The sequence below is a fragment of the Mytilinidion resinicola genome (assembly GCF_010093595.1).
Source record: "Mytilinidion resinicola strain CBS 304.34 unplaced genomic scaffold BDZ99scaffold_36, whole genome shotgun sequence".
Taxonomy (NCBI): domain Eukaryota; kingdom Fungi; phylum Ascomycota; class Dothideomycetes; order Mytilinidiales; family Mytilinidiaceae; genus Mytilinidion; species Mytilinidion resinicola.
Window position 1 is genome coordinate 38,115 of NW_022985472.1, and position 23,702 is coordinate 61,816.

At 48.2% G+C, this 23,702-nt stretch overlaps 7 protein-coding genes across 7 annotated transcripts; 4 read left to right on the forward strand and 3 right to left on the reverse strand.

Moving 5' to 3' along the window:
* Nucleotides 1-956: 956 nt before the first annotated feature.
* Nucleotides 957-1,692, reverse strand: BDZ99DRAFT_469316 (uncharacterized protein). The gene is made up of 2 exons (XM_033721466.1): nt 1,402-1,692; nt 957-1,349 (listed from the first exon to the last, which is right to left on the reverse strand). Exons 1-2 carry the CDS (start codon nt 1,571-1,573, stop codon nt 1,321-1,323), a joined length of 201 nt encoding a protein of 66 aa, XP_033568743.1. The 5' UTR covers nt 1,574-1,692; the 3' UTR covers nt 957-1,320.
* Nucleotides 1,693-2,136: 444 nt separating this feature from the next.
* On the forward strand, nt 2,137-3,412 carry BDZ99DRAFT_483333 (DAO-domain-containing protein; the record flags this gene model as incomplete). The annotated part of the gene is made up of 3 exons (XM_033722565.1): nt 2,137-2,878; nt 2,925-3,099; nt 3,151-3,412. The coding sequence occupies 3 exons, from the start codon at nt 2,137-2,139 to the stop codon at nt 3,410-3,412; spliced, it is 1,179 nt and encodes a 392-aa protein (XP_033568744.1).
* A 5,071-nt stretch (nt 3,413-8,483) lies between these two features.
* BDZ99DRAFT_527997 (uncharacterized protein) lies at nt 8,484-9,943 on the forward strand (the record flags this gene model as incomplete). The annotated part of the gene is made up of 2 exons (XM_033726325.1): nt 8,484-8,517; nt 9,375-9,943. The coding sequence occupies 2 exons, from the start codon at nt 8,484-8,486 to the stop codon at nt 9,941-9,943; spliced, it is 603 nt and encodes a 200-aa protein (XP_033568745.1).
* Nucleotides 9,944-10,687: 744 nt separating this feature from the next.
* BDZ99DRAFT_527998 (P-loop containing nucleoside triphosphate hydrolase protein) lies at nt 10,688-11,707 on the forward strand (the record flags this gene model as incomplete). The annotated part of the gene is made up of 4 exons (XM_033726326.1): nt 10,688-10,965; nt 11,027-11,218; nt 11,287-11,457; nt 11,509-11,707. 4 exons carry the CDS (start codon nt 10,688-10,690, stop codon nt 11,705-11,707), a joined length of 840 nt encoding a protein of 279 aa, XP_033568746.1.
* Nucleotides 11,708-12,034: 327 nt separating this feature from the next.
* On the reverse strand, nt 12,035-12,649 carry BDZ99DRAFT_402630 (uncharacterized protein; the record flags this gene model as incomplete). The annotated part of the gene is made up of 1 exon (XM_033716297.1): nt 12,035-12,649. The coding sequence occupies one exon, from the start codon at nt 12,647-12,649 to the stop codon at nt 12,035-12,037; it is 615 nt and encodes a 204-aa protein (XP_033568747.1).
* A 3,952-nt stretch (nt 12,650-16,601) lies between these two features.
* Nucleotides 16,602-16,886, forward strand: BDZ99DRAFT_358267 (uncharacterized protein; the record flags this gene model as incomplete). The annotated part of the gene is made up of 1 exon (XM_033714647.1): nt 16,602-16,886. A coding segment is annotated over one exon (285 nt), but the record flags the coding sequence as incomplete, so codon positions are not given.
* A 1,288-nt stretch (nt 16,887-18,174) lies between these two features.
* On the reverse strand, nt 18,175-18,852 carry BDZ99DRAFT_552445 (uncharacterized protein). The gene has a single exon (XM_033727058.1). It carries the CDS (start codon nt 18,788-18,790, stop codon nt 18,269-18,271), a length of 522 nt encoding a protein of 173 aa, XP_033568749.1. The 5' UTR covers nt 18,791-18,852; the 3' UTR covers nt 18,175-18,268.
* Nucleotides 18,853-23,702: the final 4,850 nt, after the last annotated feature.

Below are 23,702 nucleotides of genomic sequence, written 5' to 3' on the forward strand. Positions count from 1 at the left end.
GCCTGCTCAAACAGGAAGACTGCAAAGCATAGTGGTCAACACCCGTCAACTGCTCCATGAGGCAGCGGTTCCAATTTGAGGGGACCGTACATGTTTGCCCCAAAAACTGGGCTGAAAGGGGGGCCTGTAGATAGTTTATGACCTAGAAGAAATTCATTGGGTTGCGGTATTTCAAAGTACTTGGATTCTTCGTTCCCGGATTCTTCATCGCTCAAGTTCAGCAATCAAGCCGTTGCCACCTCCAAGCTCAGTGATTTCGTCGTTTGGTTCTGCCATGCGACGTAGGACCGTCGAGAATTATGAAAATTTATCTATTTAGCGACATTGCGTGCTGTGCGGCACAGCTCCTATCAGCCCGTGTCGATTTAAGGCGATTCTAATGTTCCTCGCCATGCACCCTTGTATGTTGGCGGGGATCAACCGACGAATCAGAGCTTGCGCGCTGGCACTCTCAACATTCTGTGCCAGCAGCTGAGCGCCGATTGGCCAGCCTCGCTCACTCGTGATACGCAACGCCCTCAGCATAGTCGCAACCTAGCCGTAGGAGGATGGTTGTTAGCCATGCATCGGGGAGAGCGATGAGCGCAGCGATGAATGTGGAGGCGGGTTAGTGGAAGCGTCGCGAAGGAGCTGGAGGAGAGATATGTTGCGATTGTAGAGATGTGACAAGAGGTTGTACGTCTCGCCATGGTCGCCCAGGTTCAGGTCCAGCGCGCACATTGAAGTGAGGATAGTGCCGGCCGAAGTCGAGGGTGGCCGTTTGGTGCAGGCTGCGGGGCGGGAGGATGGGGCGGCAGTGGTGGTCGTGAGAGATGCAGCTAACGTACGCCGATGGTCAAGTTCGCGACTATGCTCAGGGCATTGTGCATCACGAGCGAGGAGTCGAACAAGCTAACGGGTTCCTTTCCCTTCACATAGCAAGCTTGGCCAGAGGACAACACGCCGACGGTAAAGGGAGGTAGATGAATTTTTTCCTAAGTCCAAGGACACTCCTTGTCCGAACCGCAACCGCCAAGTTTGGATTTATGGAAGCCCCCCGACCTCACCCATCCTCCCCTACAAACGCAAAGACTCGCTTGACCGCCATGTAGTGGAATACCACAAGGCCCTAAAACCCCGACGCAATCGGGAATGCGATGCTCCGAATGCAACGTCAAGTGCAACCATGATAACAATGTCCCATGCAGTAAATGCGCATGGTAACGACGACTGCCACTCAAAGGAACGATGAGGGAAACCGGAAGAGCAACTGGCGCCCATTTTCCAGCCAATTTGGGTACCTGAGCGGGTGAATGCAGGACTCGTCGATACGCCCTTTAATTAGAGCTTAGGTAATTCGTTAACTAGATCTGGACGCATGTGTGAGAAAAGAGCTTGCTTAAATAGGTCTCCAACACATGCCTCTCACTTTTTCCTTAAATGGTCCGTACGTCACAGCTTGAGTAAATGGAAGCTCAAAGTCCGTAGCCACAACGGCCGTTCCAGTAATCACCCCTCCACCAATAGAGAGCCATCGTCGAGAGGTTCGGTAGTTGGCGTGCAAGAGCAACAACCTGGACAAAGGCGATCCCATTGTGCTCAAGCAGGTGATCGGAGATGGTTGGAGTGGATATGGTGGGAGGGTAGGTGATTGTGCGGGTGGGCCGAATGGAGGTGACTCGCTTGGATCGTTTGATGAAGAATTGAATAGTACTAATTTGAAAAGTTATGGCGCTCTACTACTGCAGTATGCGCGGTACGCTTACTCGGCAGCCTCCTAGTCTTCTTGGTAAACGTACATGCTACACAAATTGGAATGCATGCCAATTTGTATAGCGGTATGTGAGCTTGTACATGAGCTCGTACGTGAGCTTGTACATAAGGCTATACAAATTGGCGAGGCTACACGAATCGGAAAGGATGAATAACGGCTGCACAAATCGGCGAGTCTACACGTGCAGATGCACGTGAGCTCCGGACGAAGTTCCGAGCAGTTCCAGCCAATCAGAGGATCGGATGAAAGGGACGCACCTTAGTCACGCAAGAACATCTCTACCATTGCCGATATTTAGCCGCAGCGATCGGCAGACTTCGTTCCATGACGCGGTGACAGAAAACCTTTCACTTTTAGCGTCTCACGAACAATCACATCCCAACATGCAATCAAATCATCGCAAGGACAAGATTGACTTCCTCATTGTGGGAGGAGGATGTATTGGCACGTCAACAGTGGTTGCATTGAAAAGGAAATGGCTAGAGGCACGGATCGTCTGGTATGCCGGAAATCACGAACACACTGCTTCAAACGACTTTCTCAAGATCATCCGCGACGCGTACCCTGATCCCATAATGGTCGAATATGCAAACCGGGCGATGCAAAAATGGAAGACCGCCCCTTATTGCGACTACTTCCATCAGACATCGTGGATCCAGGCAATTGATCGGAATACAAAGAAGACAATGAACAAGGGGCAGAGCGACGAGAAGGTGACAAACCAGCAGATGATGAGTCTTGTGGGATCCACTGCGGAACCACTGCTCAGCACGACAGAAGAGCTGTTCCTCAATCGAAATGTGGGTTATGCAGATTCAGACCTAGCTGTGCAAGCGGTGTACGACAATCTTGCAAAGCTGGGCGTGGAGCTGCACAAAGAAAATGTCACGAGGCTTGTCATCGAGGTCGGGAAATGCGTAGGAGTTGAAGTAGGCGATTCAATTGTTCGAGCCGAAAAAACAATCGTGTCAGCAGGAGCGTGGACTCCTAGCCTACTGGAGAAGTCGGACGTTGCTGTCCCTCCAGGGTTCTTTCAGGTCAGCGCGGTTGGTGTGGCCGTACTTGAACTGAGTGAGGAGGAATTCAACGCTCTGAGATCTATGCCGATTCTCGTGACCGAAAATGGTAAAGTACTGCGCATCGAATTTTGCAATCACTAACACTTGATAAGGCGAAGTCATGTTGTCGAGGGCACACAAAGTTCTCAAAATGACAACCACGGAAACATTTCGGATTGGACATCCGGATGAATTGAGCGATGCAGTCGACATCACGCCTAACCGTGAAGTGTTGGAGAAAATGCTACCACAATTTGGGGGTAGAGAGCTGAAATCTTTTAGTTGTCCGTGAGTGCCCGGTAACTCTTGCTGTAGGATGGAGACTTACCATTTGACTAGTGACCTCCTTACCCTATACCAGTATCCAATCGTGGACGAAGTGAAAGGGATCCAGCAACTCACCCTTGCAACAGGAGGGTCGTATCATTCGTACAAGCTCATGACGATCATCGGAGAAATTGTTGTCCTACGCATTTGTGGGGAGGAAAGTAACGATGAGTTGGAGCGAACAGTCCAAGCTCGCTGCAAGTGGGAAAGACATGAAGGAATCCAACCAGTACATCCGAATATAGTTCCCAAGCGTGAGATGCCACTTAAGTAAGGCATATCGGCTTGCCATCTATAACTACATCAACCCGATTTGCAAGCAACTCGAACCAGTCTTTGTCCAATCGTCCTGAGGTCTTGAAGTTCCAAATCACTTGAAGGATCACGCATACGTCGAGACAGTTCTGATCTGCTGGTTAGAGTTGTCTGCCGGGTTTGGTTGTGCAACTGACCGATGGATTGCCGTCGCCAATCTGCTTAAGAATTTGATACATCTTCCTAAAAGTATCTGCTTTCGTGGTGCACGCACAGACCCAAACAAAACAGATCGCTGGATGGATCCCGCAGTACCAGTCTCCCTTTATTGGCAGGCGTTTAAGCTCTTGAGCAAGACATTCTGCATTATTTTCGATGGCCGGGTCGTTATGAGGAAGCCTATCCCTGTCAGACATGAAGCTTCACCACGTTGATTGTCTTACCTGTAAAGACGGCAGTAAGCATAAAGCCTTGCTGTAAGCCGGTGTGTTTCCATCGTCCTAGTCGCGATCTCATTTACCAATGGACGCTTTTGATCCCGTTTATCCAGATATTGTACCGTTTCGTCTATCTCTTTGATAATGTTATGGCTATAGGGTTGATCTTGCTGATTTTGTAAAAGTCTTGCTCGCGCATCCTTCCAGATACGATGCTGAATATGGAGCAACTTTCGTGTTACCCCCGTGATGCTATGCACTTTGTGAAGGTCGGAATATTCGCCTTCTGCCAACCAGTCCCAGTTGAGCTTCTGGAACTTATATTAATTATTTAGAGGCAGGAATGCCATGATCTATACCACGTGAGCAGTTATAACCACGTTCGGCCCTTAACCTGGGTAATGATGCAGCTGGTAGAAAAACTCTGTCCAATAATGGGAATGGCATTCTGGATAAACGATTGCGTGGTGGATAATCAGCATCTAAGTAGCGTTTCTGGCCTCCGCATCCTTCGTGTCACGGAGTTGTTGCTGTGCGTGTCTCAAGGAAAATTGCGCCACTTTCTGTAGCGCTGTCCTCTGCGGACTATTACTTGGGAAATACAACTTAAGATAGGACGCTGAAATGCAAGCCACTATGCACGAAATGGCTCTGTAATCTTTCGCTATTGGCACCAATTGAAGGTAGAGATTGTTGCTTAAGAATGAACGGCCTTTACAGAGAGCTTCGATGTCTTGGAGATGTTAGTATGGTCTGCGAAAGATATGTGATTGCCACTTATAAAATTGTTTGACCTGTGCTTCTGTAACGCCAGAGCATCCTGAATACTTGATTAGGCCGTCCTTGGATATGACCGCAGGTTTTTTGTTGAAGCTGATTGTGAATGACACAGTCGTGTTGTGCTGAACTTGATAACCTGGGAGAAGCCGCTGGCGCTTAGGATATGGCAATTGTCTGGTGTTGATTATCAATCGCTCGATTGCTTTGTCCGCTTCGTCTATAAAAGCGAAAAACTTCGCTGCTAGGTTATTATACTTTTTAGACTGCTCAATTTGCTCCGGTGTTAACCAGTCGAGAGCCTATGCCTTTAGAAGGCATTCAGCACTAGTTGAAATTAGTTTCTGATAAATAGCTGGGCGGTGTTACACTTACTCTTCCAAGGAAAGGGAGACAGCTAGGGTCAGTCCTGGACAGATGTCATTAATTCTGGACTCTATCTTTCCACGGTTGATATGTCTTTGGAATCTCTTCTGGTATACTTTCTGCGTCGATTTCAATGCCCCTTTAAAGTTAGGGTAGGCTTTAATCAGTAGGGCCGCTCGACAAAACTCTTCTCGATGTTCCGGGTTGCGTTTCTTCGCTTCAACTATTCGCTTCTTCAGCTTATAATAAAGCCAAATTCGATGGAACGAGTTTCTGTCCTTTCGATCTTGGCTGACGTCCGCGTCCGTAGAATTCAGAACGCTGTTGGACCATTGTGTGCCGCAAGAGAACTTGTAGTGGCCCAGGCAGGTTTCCGGCTTGTCGTACTACAATGCCCTGGTCTTGTCGAGTCTCCTTATTCTGGATTCCTAACTATCTGAAATTTTTTCGCGGAGTTTCTGGCGGCGAGTAACGTCCTCGAGCTCCCCAGTGTCCTTATTTTGCCCCTGCTCTTGGTTTTCACCTGCTGAGAATCGAAACGCGATTTTGTTTAAGCCGCCATCGCGACATTCTAAGTAGCTTTATTGAGAATTCTGGCAGAAAGACTTGCCCTTTTCGATTCCACCATCCGAACTGGCAGCAGGCTTGATGAGGAGGGCAATTGAACCGTCTTTCCTGTGTTTACAAGACACGCGGACCCCTGGGCTAGCAGAGACTATGCAGTTATCAGGTTGAGATATTCTTCGCGAAGATGCTCTCGGACGCTTATATCGTGCGGTGCAAACAAAGTTGACGACGGCGCGGCCGGCGGGAACGGAGGGCCCTGAGAAGCGGTTAGCGTGGAGACAGTCTGTCTCCACGCTAGCCGCTTCTTAAAACCCCCTGCTCGTGTCGCTTCCGGACGCATGTGCCAAGCAACTATGCCGGCTGACCTCCCTGTCACCTTATCAGAATCACCACCATCCAGCTCTACCGCACCTCTCGGAATCCGAGGTTGTTCCTGATCAGAATCACTTATGTGTACACGCGGAGGGATCTCTGGTGTTAAATCCCATCTGCCCCTCGGCGAAGAGACATGTCTTTGAAACGGAGATTCGCCCTCTTCTTTAACCCTTACTCTAGAGCCGCTCCTACATGTTTGCATTGCCTTCCACAATACATGGAGAACCGGCCTAGACTCGATGCACACCCTCGCCTAATGGTATGTTTTCAAAAGCACTGTATAAGTGCGTTATTGTTGACCTAAGCAGCGTCATGCAAACAGGGTGGAAGTAAGGATATCAGATAATACGATTCTTACGCAAATCATCGATGGTCACGAAGAAGCCTTGGTGCTGCCTCCAGCGGCGATAGCGGATTTGGGCGTCGCAGCTTTCGGCACTCTCAACAAATACCAGCACGAACGAGGTGAAGAGATTGGCAAAACTTCGATTTAGATTCAGAGCTTCTCTGCTACACGTAATGTTGACGCTCCTGCCAATCACGATATCTGGGTCGATACGGAGATTATAGATGTATCCTTCGCATTTGGCCGCTGCAGGAAGGAATGCGCAGCCTATGCCACCAATACAAGCGCACGGAGCCTCAGCACCACCAGTTGTTTAAGGTGCGTTGGAGCGTCTGGTATGCCACAATCTTATCCCGTTACCCTCTAAGTCAGGAATTAACCCAGTCTGTTAACTATCCTTGATTATTTGTATTTTTCACGGGTCCAGCCTTACTACCCTGCCTTTTTATCGAAGGTGGGATGAGACATGCTAATGGATGCACCTCCGTGATGGCTGCATCCGAGGCAACAAAACATATAATTGAACTCCTCTCCTTACGCCCTGCATACACTGATTGTCTACCGGTCAGCACCCTGCCCTGCATTAAATTAAGCTTGCGCGCCCTCTACTGAGCCACGATGGAGGTTGGATCCTGCAACCCCAGCCCTCAACCTACTGAGTGTACGCCCCGTCCCAAAATCGTTATCCGCATCGCGCCTACCTATTCAAAACATCTCTCGGACCAGCGACACTGATAGTGCTTGACAGCCACTTGCCCGCACATCATCCAATACGTTCCGAACCCGCACGGCGTTCACTATCCGTTTTCGCCCACAAGAGCTGAAGAGCCAGTGCGCTCTGCCTCACTGTACGACCAACTAAGTGTTCCGTACCTACAGCCTGTTGCTCCTCTGAATGGTTATTATACACCGTCCCCGTATGCTCCGGCCGATTTTGCTCAGACTTTACGCTTATCATCTCGTCCTTCCTGCTCCCAGCTAAGCGAGGCGGATTATACCAGTGCCTATGAGCACCCGAAATGGAAAAAGAGGCGAAAGGGGCATAATCGAGTCCTTTAAGTGAGGTTACAAGAAATTAGTGAACTGTGGCAGAAGTGCTAACTTGACTGTGCAGGCTTGTGATTACTGTCGGTCCAAAAAAGCGAAATGCAGCGGCGAGCAGCCTTCTTGTAGGTTTTGCATGAGGAACGGCCTACCATGCAAATACGCCGATGTGACAAGGTATCTCCAGGAACTACCACGCTACAGACTATGACTTACTCGTTCAGGAAAAAAACAGCTCCCGAAATTGGAAGTCTTTAGAGCATGGTAGAAGCTTCCAAGAGGGAGGTCACCGAACTCAAGAACACCCTAAAAGATCGCGATGGCGAAGTTGCCGAACTTAGGATCAGCATGAGAAATCATGAGAGCGAAGTGGACAATCTCAAGAGACAGGTTCAGATTTTGGGAGGGTTTGCGAACGACGTCAACCGGTGTTTCTTGCGTTTTGGACAAAAGGCAACCTCTGCACCACTTCAGACTTTACCCTCCGAAAATCTATAGTTGGATGAGATGTATAGATATTGATTGAATCCATGGGCCTGATATGATGGTCGAGTTTGTAAATATTCAATCAAGTTTTGGAGCCAGTTTGCGTCGGCTGGTTAGAAGCGAGTTTAAAAGGGGCGACTGAGCGGTGGGCTTCACCGGAGCTCTCCTCTTTTCGATTGGGGAACTTGAATGAACAGATTCTGAGGTGGGGTGAGTCTTGATCCAATTCGCCAGACACTTAGATAATGCAATGCAGCCTGAATTCGGATCGTGATACCAATATTCTCATGGTGCGGGGGTGACTGCAACAGCTTTGACGTGGCGTACATGTGTGCCGCTTATGTCCATGACTCTTACAGGCCGCGCATCTCAGATGCCATACACCTCAGTGGCCATGCACCATGCACCTCAGTGGCTATGCACCTCAGAGCGAGTAAAAAGGGCCATTTCTTCTCTTCCCGCACCCGTCCCCTCCCCTGGGCTCCTGCGTCCCATTTCTTCCCCCCTCTTCCAGGAGAAGACATTATTTGACGATGGATCTGGGCAGGCAGTCAGGCACAACCAGGGAAAGGCTCAGTCCATTCCTATCGTGGATATGTCGTCAGACCAAGACTGCCCTCGATGCGCTAAGAACGGAGATTGAACATTCGGTGAGGATGCCGGCAAGGCTATCCAACGGTGAGATGATCCCGATGTCTGGAATGACTGGTAGCAATCAACAGTTTGGTATGAACGTGTCTGGGAAAACAAGAAGAGCCCTAGCGGGCGCCACAGGGCCAGAGAACCGGGTGAGCTGACAGAGACCGATATTAGAGGAAAATGGGGCGTAGACAGAGTGACAATCGGTAATTTGGGTCGCCACGATAGTTACGCCCTGCATTAGTCTAGAAGCACGTAGGATCTGTTGTTATGGAGTCCGGTTGCACGTATTAGGGGCTGAACCGGACCCACAGCCGACGAGCATGCTTTATGGTGAGTGAAGTGGCTGTTCATCATTGGCTCTTATCTGTTTGCCTTGTTGTGCTTAAGCGGGATCGCAGATGGGGGATGATTCTTTGGCCTCTCGGAACAGTTTACAGTTTCACCGCTGCAGGCAACGAATTCGGCTCTGCAGTCGGCCAGCGCTAGGCTGTGCACGACGTCGCTTATGAGTAGTTTAGGACACTGTCAGTGTTTAAAAAGAGGACCTGTGGGACGTTGTTCGAACCACCGACTATCTTGCTCGGCTTTCCCTGTTTGCACTCCCCACGCATTTACTTATTATCGAGGACTCATCGATATGCCTGTCGGACTAGACCCTTGGCTTTATATTTGCCGGGGCTCCTGTGCCCTTGCCCTCCTTATTGCTGACTTCGGTCTAGCCACTTTATTCTCTGGCTCCCGCACTACGCCTACCTCTTTCCATCGCCAGCCGTGCCTCCTTGGGCTTCTCTCCCTCCTGGTCTTGCTCTATCTCGGCGATTTTGCTAGTCTTGTAGTCGAGTTGCTGAGCCGAGGGGAGCTCCCGGACACTACCGCCTCCTATTCTGAGACGATCCTCGCCCTTACTAATGCCATCTATCTGGAATCCTTCACAGCATAAGGGAAACCCCCTCTTCGGTACACTATTGGTATATTCTGGCTTCTTCTTTGTACCTTGGAGTTCCTCGCCGTCATCCGTCTTGGCCTACCGTCCTCTCAACCCTCGCCGTATGACCTCCTCGGCATCTCGCTCTCCGCCGCGAAGGCGCTGACGTACACTACAATACTCTTATCTCGAGTCTCCTATACTGGATACCGGACCCTGCCTGACTCTGATCCTGAAGATTGCAATTCTGCTTCCACCGACAAGTCCCGGTCCCGCGCCAACGAAGATGACTCGACTCGTAGGCCTGCTGGCATCGATGCCCTGGGGATTCAGATGGAGGCAAAAGAGGAAGTCAAACTGCTTGGCGGATGCTGGCCCTTTGTGAAAAGGTTTCAGATCTTCCTCAAATACACATGGCCGTTCGGTCAACACGTCCTCCAGCTACGATTCTTCTTGATATTTATCATCCTCATGGTACAAAGAGCCATGAATGTCTACGAGCTATTCCTGTCAGCGGTGCTTATCGACGCTCTTGCCTCGGGCGCCGATCCTTGGCGCCTATTGTTGACTCTGGTCTTCTTCTAGGTGGTTAATTCCCCCCTATGTCTCGGCACCATTCGTAGCCTGTTATGGATTGACGTCTATCTCTATCGCACTAAAACGCTAAAAATCGAGGCTCACTCCCATATAATGACACAGGATGCCTACTTCCACCAGGTGACCCACCCTACCGATTCGATCAAGGCCGTCGACTACGCAAGCAGTGTTGACAGTATACTCGACACCCTCATCTTTTCCTTCCTACCGAATCTGGCAACCCTGGTCTTCGTCACAGGTGTCCTGTTCACCCGTTTCGGGTTACTTATGACAGTTATTATAATGTATATAACCACCATTTACTGTATCCTCGAGAAGAGTTCCCTGAGAGTGCTCACGGGAGAACGCGATAAGTACATCACCGTTAGAAACAACCAGGAGCGTCGACGTCAGGATGGCGTGCGTGGATGGAGTACTGTGTACAGTCACAACCGAGTTAAATATGAAATAAATCGCTACGAGTCTGAAGTGGAATCCTGGATGCTGCAATGGCGGAGATATAGTATATTTAGCTCCGGTTTCGGGTTTCTTCAGACTCTTATACTCTATTCTGGGCGTCTAGCTGGCTATGCGCTTGTTATATATAAGATCCGCTCTGGACAGATCTTACTTGGTGATTTAGTTGCCTTTTTAGGCCTTTGGGGTCTCCTTTTGGGCCCTGTCGACTACTTTACTTCTTTTGTTAATGATATGCTTGAAGATCTCCTTAATGCCGCTCGCTTGAGAAGAATTATGGAAAGGGAATCGAGCACTGAGGAAGGAGAAAATGACCTGGAGTACATTAAAGGCGAAGTGGAGTTTCGGAATATCTCCTTTTCTTATCCAGGGTCAAGCAGCCAAGTCATCCATAACATGAACATCACGATTGAAGGGGGATCTAAAGTTGCTTTCGTTGGGCCGAGCGGTGTGGGGAAGTCTACCGCTTTTAAGCTCTTGATGGGGATGCTCGAGCCGACCGAGGGTACGATTCTCATCGATGGTCAGGACATTAAGACGCTCAAGACCGACTCGTGAGTGGATGGGCATCTCATAACCAAAGACATGTGTGCTAACTGCTGCCGACGTGCATAGGCTGCACGAAGTTATCGGGATGATGCCTCAGAATTCGTACCTCTTCAATACCACCGTAATGGAGAATATCACGTTCGCGAGACAGAATGCAACATATGAAGAATGCTACGATGCCTGTTGCAGGGCAGGCATTGAAAAGACAATCAAGGGTCGTGCTGGCCAGTATGGCGCGACGACGGGAGAAAACGGCGCGTGAGTCGCATTGACTCCTGCGAAGCAGGCTTGGACTCCATGTTTGGCTGCTGACCGCACCAACACAGGAACTTCTCAGGCGGTGAGCGGCAGCGTCTCGTGCTCGCTCGTATATTCATTCAAAAGCCCAAGATCGTGCTCATCGACGAAGGGACCAGTGCGCTCGATGCTGAGACCGAGGCCCTTATCAAGCACAGTATTGACCAAGAGTTTGCCGGACGGACAGTGATAATTGTTGCGTGAGTTTCTTTCTTTCCCTGGCAGACTTCGTCGTGTTGACCTCCCCCCAGGCATCGACTCTCTTCTATCAGGCGTGTCGATAAGATCTTTGTTTTAGGAACATGTGGCAAGATCGTGGAAGAGGGTAATCACGATGAGCTTGTGGCAAAGGGCTGCGAGTATGCCAAGTATTGGAAGATGCACTTAGGCGAGGAGCTGCCTGTCGATGAGCCGTCTGTCGGTGAGCCGCTAATCGACGTGTCATCTTGAGTCCAGGGCGGAGGGAAGCTAGATTGGAGGCAGAGGCGGGAAAGGGGTCCCAAGTCTCGTCAAACTAGCCTTCTCAATCTTCAGCGTTTAGACTAGAGTGTAATGGAGCAAGGACGAATGACCGCGGTGAAGACCATCCAGATCCAGATCTAGTCGGAAAAGCATGAAGGACAGTAGTCGATCTACGGCCGAGTGTGAAGGGGTGAAGGTTTTGGCCATAGATTTGACAGACACGCCAGGAGCGAATCGAACTTCGCCTCCGAAACAGCCGTTGAGCCGTAATTGACCAAGAACTGGATTGACTGGTGTGAATGGAAATTGAGGTAGCTATATCGAATCTTGAGCAGCATAGAAGGCGGCAGCAGCAGCAGCTTCTCTTCCACCACATCGAATCATCTTGTAAATGTTCTTTCCATTCCCAGACAGGCTGTTCTTGCCAGAGTAATACTCATTCGCCTGGAATGTCGATAGGACGAGGGTGTATACCAGTGAGGTTTTCTCGAGCGCCTCACGCTTCCCAACGGTACATTGATTGCACTTTCCAGCAAAGTCTCCGTGACCGGCCATGCAGTCAAATACATCATCATCGGTGGGAGTGTTCAAGGCTGCGGAGACCCATATCTGAGGGACATCAAGAGACAACGGTCGAGGATTGTCGAGAGCCTTCAGCTCATCTGGTGGACATCGTAGACATCCAACAGCATCAAGAACAGTCATCCGGTCCAGCTTAACTGGTTCTGGTCTCTCATACCATTGCTCTGGCCCACCAAACTTAAGAAGCCACATAAAGTCCGCCAGGTCGGCCGAAGATGCACCATGAGATGGAACATAGATATTGCGCTTGAATATAGGTATCCTCACAATCCTATCAGCATCCGGATCCGTTTCCCCAGAGCATCGCGGGGGTATAAGATCGCTGTGGCTACTGACACGCTCGGCCATGTGCTTCGAGACTGGCGAACTGTCTGATCGGTAAGAATCGATGCTGGAACTTCGGCTAAGGGTGCGTCCCCTGCCCTGGTTTATGACGACCATTCCTGGAGGTGGGGGCGGGGGCGGGGGTGGTACGCTGAAATCGAGATGTTGTTTCTTCGACTGCTTTGGCAAGTATGGCATATCCGATGATCCTGTTTGCATCTGCCATGGAAGCGGTTGTTGTGATATAGGGGGTGGAGGAGGCGGCGGCGGCGGCGGCGGCATCAAAAAGTAAGAAGATGGTGGTGGTGGAGGAGGGGGAGGGGGGGGAGGAGGAGGTGGAGACGGTGCAGCGACAGAGATTTTTTGTGGACATTTCCTATAAGCTACTTCGTCAGAGTACTCGTCAGAGAACTCGTCAAAGACTAACATTGTTGGAGGGACGGGTAGTAAGAACAAAGAAACAGACAAGAGACGCGAAGGGGACTGCGACGATAGATGTTGAAAGGCTATCAGAGGGGTTCGTCACCCTATATATATCCGTCTACCCATGCATGTAAGCATCCAAACTTAGAGGTGGTGAAGGAGCCTGGCAGTTTGGCAGATCGACGGGTTGATGGTCAGGTTGGCACGTACGACATCTTGCCTAGCACTCCATCTCGTGCTGTGCAGAAGGACGCAAATGTCGAACTGCAGGAAGGCAAAACGAGCTAAAGGAGCCCGCATATGCTTGATATAACGCAGGGCTCCCAAACAAGCTGAGATTCCAATTGAAATCAGTATCAAAACGAAGCATGAGTTCACGTAACCGATTGAGCCATTTTGGCGGGGAAGAATCCATGGCCTGATTGGCGGCCTGCCTGAGACGATAAGACTCTATCCCTCTTTCGCAAACGAGTGGTGGTTCGCAAAAAGGGAACAGCACAAAACTACTGCTTGAAGAGAATCGTGGAGGTGCATAGGCGATTTACAAGGATCGTTAGCTTGACTGCAAGCCATGCCAAGGCTTGCCGACGCCTGCAGACTGTCGGCCAGCTAGACATGTAGACTGTCGGCCAGTGGTGATTCTGATAAGGTGACAGAAAGGTCAGCCGGCATAGTTGCTTGGCACATGCGTCCGGAAGCGACACAAGCAGGGGGTTTTGAGAAGCGGCTAGCGTGGAGACAGTCTGTCTCCACGCTAACCGCTTTTCAGGGCCCTCCGTTCCCGCCGGCCGCGCCGTCGTCCTGACCGCACTACCCGCGCCGCTTGCGCGTCACTTATTGATATTCGGAACGCGAAAAGAGAGCAAGGATGAGGTGCGGGAAGTGTAGGTGCGGGGATTCATGGCGATGCCGTGCACACGCGTCTCTGGGGTTGATGTAGCCGACGATCTTTCAAGTCCGGGATGCGTAAATCTGGTGCCGCCAGCAGAAGGCTGGCAGATCCAACCATGGTCACAGTGCGACCGCGATGTGGCCCGCAATATCATCTCCACTCGGGACGAGGATGCGCAGGCCTGTTGACAGATACCGACAAGACGCACTGGGATGGCTGGAACAACAGCCGTGCACGGGCGGGCTTTGGGATACAAGGGGGGCTCATGTACGGGTTGCCCCGCCCCCTGGTCAACGCGTGCCAAGTGGTGGCATTAACCGGGTGGGGTGCAACCCGTACATGAGTCCCCCTTGTACAAGGGGGTAACATGAGCGGGCCAGCAGCGCTCCCTGCTAGCGCTGGGGCTGCTTTAGCCGTATGAAGCATAGCTGTTCGTATTACAAATATGTAGAATCAACCAGAATAGCTAGATCATCATATAAAACAACAAGAGATCCTTGTATCTTGTATCCTAAAAATGCCGAATCTTGTACGCCGGAACCGTGGCCACCATCCCCCTCCTCTGCTTTGTTATCCCGTCCTTCGACAGCCAGGAACACGGCTCTCTGTTCGCGAGCGTGATATTGCGTATACCCTTAAGCACTATGCTGGTTGGACTGATGAGAAGATTAGCAGCTCTCTTGGTGTCTCTCGCACTGCACTATCTGCCTCTCTCCAAAAGGATACTTGGACTCCTCAAAAGCAGAGGGGAAGGAAGCCAAATATCAATACCCCATCACGAAAGCGCCTTATTGCACGAGCAAAACAAGATCGTTGGCATCGACAGAAATCCTTTGAGGAGATTGCATTTCTTGAAGGAATCTCTGCCTGCAAGCGATCCTTATACAAGGCCTTTGAAAAGGAGGGCTATTTCCGGCGTGTTGCAACAGAGAAGCCACTTATTACGCCTGAACAGCGAGAGGCCCGTCTCAAATGGGCCTATTCTCATCTAGAATAGACTCCTGAGATGTGGGCAGCAGTAATTTGGACAGATGAGGCGTCTATTCGAACTGGAGGAGGCCAAATCTTTGTTACTTGATGCGCAGAGGAGAAATATGATGTTGACTGCTGTGTCCCTAAATTCAGGGGGTATTCAAGCTGGATGATCCATGGCAGCATCTCCCATGGGAATAAGGGGCCTCTTGTTATTTTTGAAAAGGATTGGTCGATTGAGTTAGGGTATAAAAGGAAGACAATAAATGGCGATGTCTACCGGACATATATATGCCCCAATATCAAGAAATTCGCATGGGAATTATGGCAAACACTGCATTACCAGCCTATTCTTGTAGAGGATAATGCCTCTATTCACTCAGCCAAAGCAACCCGCATGGCCTGGGAGCAAAATGGCATGCTTGTAATGGAATGGCCGGCGAATTCCCCTGATTTTAATCCAATTGAGAATGTCTGGAGGCTATTGAAGGGGAGAATACAACGCCGGTTCCCTACAACAAAGGAGGAAGTGAGGCAGTATGCTGAGGAGGAATGGGAGAAGCTCGAGCCCGAAGAATTCGAGAAGTATACAGGCAACATGAGGGAGCGCTGCCTTGCTGTAATTGCTGCAGATGGAGGTCCAACAAAGTATTAGTTACTGAATAAGCACAGGTTATTACGTGGCAAATGGAGGTGGCAATAAGCGCTAGCAGGGAGCGCTGCTGGCCCGCTCATGTTACCCCCTTGTAGAAGGCGATTATCGGGGTACCGATGACGCTCGGACAGGTGGTCCCCAATGCCAACCTCGCTCCCACGATTCCCCACCGCAGCAATTATTGGCCTGGCAGGGCGGGCGGCTCGCCAATGTCAACACAGGGGGTCGCCCACTGTGCCGGTACGCGCTATCGATGGCGCCTGCAGTAGTATCAGCCTTATGAGACTTAGACCTGCTCGGACATGAAGGTCTGTAAGCCTTTAGTTGCTTAATCCCTGCGGTGCCTGGCGGAGGCATTTCAGAAGCTCACTGAAATGTTATAATAGATCTTTGCCAGCTTGGATATATCGTGAGCTCGCTCCTTCTGCATATTGGCCTTCCTTGGGAATTGTATTATCGGACTTTCCTGTGTGTCTCTCTTGTTTTGTGGATTATAGCTAACTATTGTAATAGGAACTACCATTTAAGCCGAAAAACTCCAGCTACTGGAATTGCCTATGTTTATTTTGAGCCCAAAAAGGGGGGGTGGAGCAGACAAGAAATTCAAGTGTAATTATGAAGGCTGTGAACATGAGTATTTAAGTAGGAGTCACTTGCGTCGACATGAAAAAAACCGTAAGTCCTGCTTTATGCTCCTGCAGCCTATATTCCTAATTCTTCCAGACAACCCACCTTAGCTCTATTGCGACTTTCCAGAATGCCAAAAATCTTTCGTACGAAAAGACCTCTACGCACGACACAAGCAGCGCCATAACATAAGTCTAAAGACGCAGCCAGACACCGCACTGACTACGACTGATAAAAATGTCCTTAAATATCTCAGGACTGCCAGCCCCGCATTTGTATCCCCTTCCTTGGATATCCAACCATCTTTATTCCCAGAGCCCAAGGAAACAGTGTTATTCTGGGATATCAACTTCAATCCTTAAGAGATAGACATGGATCTATATAACGCGCCGAAACCGTCCGACATGCCAGGGGCGGAGCGTACGCCCTCAAAAGCTGGCACCCGCAAAGTCACCGCCCTCACCGCTGCCCAGCTTGAACGCAAACGCGCCAGTGACAGAGAAGCCCAGCGCGCCATTCGCCAGCGGACCAACGACCATATCGAGTCCCTAGAGCGCCGGATTGCAGAGCTTTCGTCAACCCATGAAGCCGACAGCGCATTAGTGCTCACTGAGCTCACGCGGAGAAACAAGGAGCTGGAGAACGAGAAAGCCATGCTGCAGACGCGGCTAAGCGATGCTCTCGTCTCGTTAAAATGTGCAGATTCCACTGGCGGTGCTGAGAACAACATGCATTTAGCAGGAAACCCCAACGAAGTCTCCAGACCTGCTGTCCAATGGAACAACCATCCGCATCCTCATCAGTATCCTGGCAACGTTCTTGACATGCATATCCAACTCTACCCTGTCGAATCTGGTCACATGCCGTGCAATTCTATGCTAGATACAACCAGGCGACCAATATATCCACACATGCAGCCGATACCGGGCTATAGCACTCCTACGTTGAATTGCTCACCGTAAGGCCAGGGCTATGGAGGTCACCAGGAGCACATACCAAATACTAGTCATCCTAGTAAGCTAATAATGGGTGGGCATATTACGTACGACATAGATCCTAAGATTAAACAGTGAGCACGTATTAGCTAGGTAGCAATGTTTGCCGGAAGTAAGTCTAATCTCTGCACCTACAAAGTGATGTCCGGCGCAGCCTTTACCTAACACCACTGTACAAGGGGCGCCGCCAGTGTCTCAAGCGTACGCCAAGAGTTCTCACGATTCTCCCGTTCTCACGATTCTCCCGCTGTCACGATCCACCCGTTCGCACGATTCTCTTACTTTCACGACCCCTTGCCCACAACCGCCGTACTCATCCTGCCCGCCAGCGCAAACGCCGCCGCATTCTGGGTGAAATCCAGCACAATTAGAAGAGGGTCGAGATGGATGGCAACAACAACCGAGGAAGGGGCGCAAGGCGAAAGGCGGCGCCCAAGGCTCACGGCGTTGAAGGCACCCGCCGCTCCACCCGCCTCGCTGACCTGCCTATGCGCCCAGCAATAACACCTGCAAGGGGCCAGACCGTGTATCTGGAGTAGTTTGAACGCGAGGTTCTTGGCGTCTACTAAAGGAAGGCTGCGGCGGCTGTTGGGTGAAATTAATAAATGAAATACAATTCTTTCTACTTTGGCTTAATGTGTCCCGGCTCCAACGTGACGGTTAGAACCTATTAATTAAGGGCAGACGGCAAAGCGTCTCCTTCGGGCGTTAATGTTATTAAAACAGCCAGATCACGACACTCCGGACATTATACGTATCCTACCTCCGCCTCTATAATTAATTTCTTCTATGCCAGCAAGCGTTTATCCTACGTTCCTAACAGAAATGCTCTTATTTTTCCTAACAGCGGTGCTGTCGGCTATGCCTTAGTGCAAGAGGCGTTTGAATATTTATTTTCCTGTAATGCTGTGAAGTTGGATTAAGGAAGTGGAAGAGATAAGAGGGCGATAGGGTCTATTTACGTCTCTAGCTGGCGAAGGACTAAAGCGTTGCCACAGTAAAATAAAGATAACCGAAATAGGTAACTGAAGAAAGCTTTATATTACAGGGACGATATTATTTACTACAGACACACACCGTTAGCAACACGTCCCATCTCTGCAAGCTTCCGCCTTCCCAGCAACCCATATACTAAGCATCTGAATCTCACTCCGCCTATCCCCCATCGCGCTATCCACGCCATTGCCCACGCCCTCGTCCCCCGCCCGGACCCTCCCAATCGCCCAATCAAAACTAATCAGTATAATTAGACCACCCGGATCATCGTCGCCATACAAACGCTCAGGCCGCAGCATATACACCAGACTACGCTCATCCACCACCCCCACGAGCGTGTTGCCGTACGCCGACCCCGCAGGAAACGGCGGGTTAAGAATATCATGCAGCCTCGCAGCACACGGACAGGCGTTCGCAGGCGCCGGCCACATTGTTATCGGGGCGTAGCGAAAGCAGTCACCGAGGGCGGGACGCCGCGAGCCGATCCGCAGCCGGAGACAGGGTGCTGGGCTGCTGGGGTTGTTGCAGCATTTATCGTCTTCGACGAAGTCAACGAAGGAGCTGCAGAAGAGGTTATAGGCGCGGAGTTTGGTGCGGGCGAGCATAATAGAGGGCGCGGGGTCGTTGTTATGCCTGTATTCGGGATGGGTGAAGCGCTTGTAGCAAGGTTAAGAAGGCGCCCAGTGCGCGTTGTTTACCAACGAACTAGTGGATAATATTATAAATTGGACGAATTTGTACGCAGAACACAACCAGCCGGAGGACAAGAAGCACCCACGCCCGTGGCGGCCTACAACAAGAGAGGAACTCTATGCGTATTTCGGCGTAGTGTTGCATACAGGCCTGGTTGTAGAGCCACGCATAGAGGACTATTAGGGCAGCCTAGAAACTCACGGCGTTGAACATATTATTAAGAAATACATCAGCAAAACCCGGTATCAGCAGCTGGACCGTTTTATTCGGTTCTCACCTCCATATGATGCCTACAAGGATACATTTGGCCGCGTTGACGCCCTCTCTGAGCACCTGCGATTGCTCTGCCATAAATACTATAGTCCAGGCGCTCACCTGGCTGTTGATAAGACTATTGAGCGCTTTATAGGGCGCGCACTAGAGATTGTAAACATACCGTCAAAGCCCACGCCTGAGGGCTTCAAAATCTGGGTGCTAGCTAATCAGGGCTACGTGCTAGATTGGATGTGGCATGCGAAGGGAGATAATAAGGGCCCGATGGACCTTAACACGGTATTTATAAAGGAGGAGGGCTTTACAAAGACACAGGCTGTCGTGCTGGACCTGCTTACGCAGCGAGACTCCGAGACAGACGCTGTCCTATACCCGCCCGGCAAGTATGTAGTTTGGCTTAATAATCTCTTCTGCAGCGTGAAGCTATTCAAACAGCTTTAAGGCCTAGGAATTAGGGCGGCCGGCACTATACGAACTACAAAGACACAACAGGAGGAAGAAGGAGAGGAAGAGGGCAATATTATGGAAGATAAGAAGGGCAAGACGGCATATAAAAAGAAGGTGTCTGCAGAGAAATTCTCACCATTGCTTACTAACCTTAAACTTGTACATACGGCCCAAATTCCATAGGGTATACTCTATAGAAAGCTCTTAAAAGGTTGTATAGTAATGGAGTTTGCTTAGGCAGATGCACAGGTGGTTTTATTTATATCTACGGTCTATAATAGTAAGCTATCCTTATATTCTGTTCTTACCACTATGCCGCAGAGCCGCTTACGTTATACATCACCAAGGTTAATCCTATGTACTCCGGCGCCGCAGACGGCCTGCGAAGACCTCTACCAACGCGGCACAGAAGCGTAAGCCCTTCGGCAACAATATAGTTAAAGAAATGGATATTCCGGAGTTTATAGATTAGTACAACCTCTATATGTGTGGCGTTGACGTAGCCGACCAGCTTCGAAGCTATTATACAATCTAGAGGATATATTTAAAGACCTGGAAACCGCTGTTCCACTTCCTCTTTAATACTATAGTGGGCAACTGCTATAAACTCTCCTCTTATAATAGCGCCGTAGGCAACAGCCGCGCTAATAGCCACGCTGCCTTTCGCCGAGCCTTCCGCAAAGCCCTTTTTAAGGCCTCCACACGTCTACCAAGACAACACTATACTAAGCAGGCAATTAGGAAAGGAATAGAGGACGTTACGTGGCAGCCTATAGCAGAACACAACCTTACCAAGCTATAGCAGAAGCCTAAGAACTGCTTGGTGTGTATTAAGGCTGGAAAGAAGTCTATAAAGCCTTATAAGGGCGCACGGAGGCCGCTGGCAGACCTTTTAATTAATACAGTACGTAAAAATATACAGAGTAAGGATTAGAAGCGTCTAAAGAGGGCACTAAAAACCCTCTACAGCTGTTCTACGTGCCTTATTCCGTTCTGTAGTATAAGCGAGTGTTAGGTATTATACTATAAGAAGCTTAACTCTAGAAAGTAGGCTGTTAGGTAGCTAGATAGCTATAAAATCTATAATTTAAATAAACTTACGTCTAGTTGAAATATAGGCTTCTAATTAGTTAGATCCTTATTAATAACGTTGGACGCAAGCCGATATTTAAAGGGATAAGAGCAGTAGCCTCTATAAAACTCTAATAAGGCCTTAGAGTTTAATCTTATTTAGCATATAATTCTCCGTTAATATCACGCAATAGGTTAACCTAGAGGGTACGCCGACGATTAAGGGAGGTAAGCCGTGGCAATAATAGATAGAATTTTCTCCTAAGTCTAAGAATACTCCTTACCTAAACCGCAACCGCTAAGTTAAGATAGAAGCCCCCGACCTTACCTATCCTCCCCTACAAACGCAAAGACTCGCTTAACCGCTATATAGTAAAATACTATAAGGCCCTAAAACTACAACTACTAGTTAAAGGAATAATAAGAGAAATAGGAAGAGCAACTAGCGCCTATTTCCCAGCTAATTTAGGTACCTAAGCGGGTGAATATAGGACTTATTAATACGCCCTTTAATTAGAGCTTAGGTAATTTATTAACCAGATCTAGACGCACGTGTAAGAAAAGAGCTTGCCTAGATAGATCTCTAATATATACCGCCCACTTTTTCCTTAAAGTATCCGTACGTCCTAGCTTAAATAAATAGAAGCTTAAAGTCCGTAGCCATAACGGCTGTTCTAGTAGTTATTCCTCCACCTTCGGCCTAATAGAAAGCTATTATTAGGAGGTCCGGTAGTTGGCCTGCAGGAGTAAAACCTGGACAAAGGCAATCCTATTATGCTTAAGCAGGCGATTGGAGATAGTTAGAGCGGATATAGTTGGATTATAGGTAATTAGAGTCTTTTTAGGTTAAATAGAGGTAACTAGTATAGATTATTTAAGAAAGAATTAAATAGTACAAATTTGAAAAGTTATAGTGCTTTTATCGCAGTTTTCTAATATATTATCCCGCCTGAAGATTTTATATTAAATGCTGTTTATAGCAGTCTTGCAGATAAGTAGACCTATTCTGTTCTCTAGATTAGTTTTATTAAAAGATAATAGAATAGAGAGCACTAAAGAATAGAATAGACTTTATATAGAATTAAGCGAATATTCTACCTATATCCCGATTAGCTCCCCGTCTAGAGGCTGCTAAACGCCACGGAAGGTATATAGGCTAGAGTATACTGCGCGTGAACCGTTAAATAACGTGTTAGAATCGGGGTTATTAAATAGTATAAAGAGGAGAGGGCGGTATAAAAATACCTGCGGAGAGTAAAGCAGTATAACTTATATAGCTACTTGCCTTTAATGTGCTCGGAGCACTACGCAATAGGAGAGGAAACGAAAGAGTTGAAATCTTGCTAGTAATTTGGCAAGATCAGCTTTCTTTATATATAATGCGACCACTAAAGCATAATTTAATGCCCTTTCAAATAATTTAACTAGTTGCTAATCTACTTAGTGGATTAATTTAGTAAAAGCATTGGAAAACTAAATAGTTTAAGTATTATTAAATAAATTAATTCCAATGCTGCGAAGCCTTTAATCCCACTCTTTCGCAGTTAGAGCATCTTAGATAAATAAATCCGCGGCAATTTTCCAGTTCGGTTTCTTGCTCTTTTCGGGCTGGCTTTAATTAGGGCGTTTTCTTTTCGTCCGTCTGAGATCGGCTTCTAAGAAAGGGAAATTCTTAACTCTGTGTTTTTGTATAGAGAAGCCGTAAGCTAATTACACTGTCTTTTTAAGGTATCTAAGGCTTTATTAATAGCAGAGCGTGTTATATATTATTAGTAATAGCAATTATAAAGTTTAATAATGTCTCTCTGCAGTTAGACAAGCTTTTTTAGCCTTTTAACTCCAGCTATAACAAATATATAGGCCTGTAAATTAAGCGTCTCGGAACTTATATTTAGAGGTGTATAAGCAAGCTAAGCTAAACTAGTTGTAAGTGGCGAGGGGTAGAATTGTACGCTAATCCACGCTAGCCTTAGAAAGGCTAAAAACGCATTACGCGGGAGATGCCTAGTCTATATAACCCGATAAGCAATCCACCTTTTTTATTCCCGCCCACCTTTTAATATTAAGGTTTTGCCCCTTTTAATAATATACACGTCCGGGCTAACCCAGCAATATAACTATTCTATTATATAGCTTAGTATCTTCTAATTGTACTAGTAGAATAGACTATAAAGAGTGCGCAAGTATTAGATACCGGCCTGCTAATATATAAGCTAACTGCCTTAACAGGCCTTTTCCTTAATATCTAGATAAGCATCTAGATATTAGTACAGCGGGAAATATTAGTAAGGGAATTTTAACGTGCGTATATATTAATCTTTGCCTAGCAACTGCTATACTAACTATATTATACTGGACAGGCTTCCGCTGGATATTACTCTTATAATTATCAACTAGTATATTAACCTACACCGGTTTTTAGTTCTATAGGTAGATAATAAGCAAAAGCTTATAAATAAAAACATCTCCGGCCTTCTTCTTAGCTGCAAGTGCATGTTTAACCTTGTTAGGGCAAGGCTATACTCGGGTTTCTTTTATCGCTCCTAGAAGATTAATATTAAAAGCCGTAAAGATCTCGACTAGCTAAACGGCTAAGGTGCAGTACTCTCGACAATGCGCTCTATATATATTAAACTTGCTATATAGCTCCCTCCTAGGCAGCAATAGAGTTGCCGATTAAAGAATTAGAAAAGACGGGAAATTATAGCTTACTTAAATCGGCTTAAGAGGGAGCCTAAGTACTATTAAACGCCGCAGGATATACGCGCAACTATAGATTCCGAGATGTATTACTATGTTGCCTATATTCCTATATATTAACACTATTAATCGCTTGTTAAGCACCTAAAAGCTGCCCTTTCCTAGTACCTTAATAATTAGTCTGTTTTTACCACAATTAAGGTAGATTAGAGTAATATTAGTTGTATAGACCGCCTTTACACTAAGAAAAACAAGTCTAAATAATAGAAGGAAGATTTTTTATAGTTGTTAAAAGTCTAGTGCTTAAAATACTAGAGTATAGGATCTTTTAAC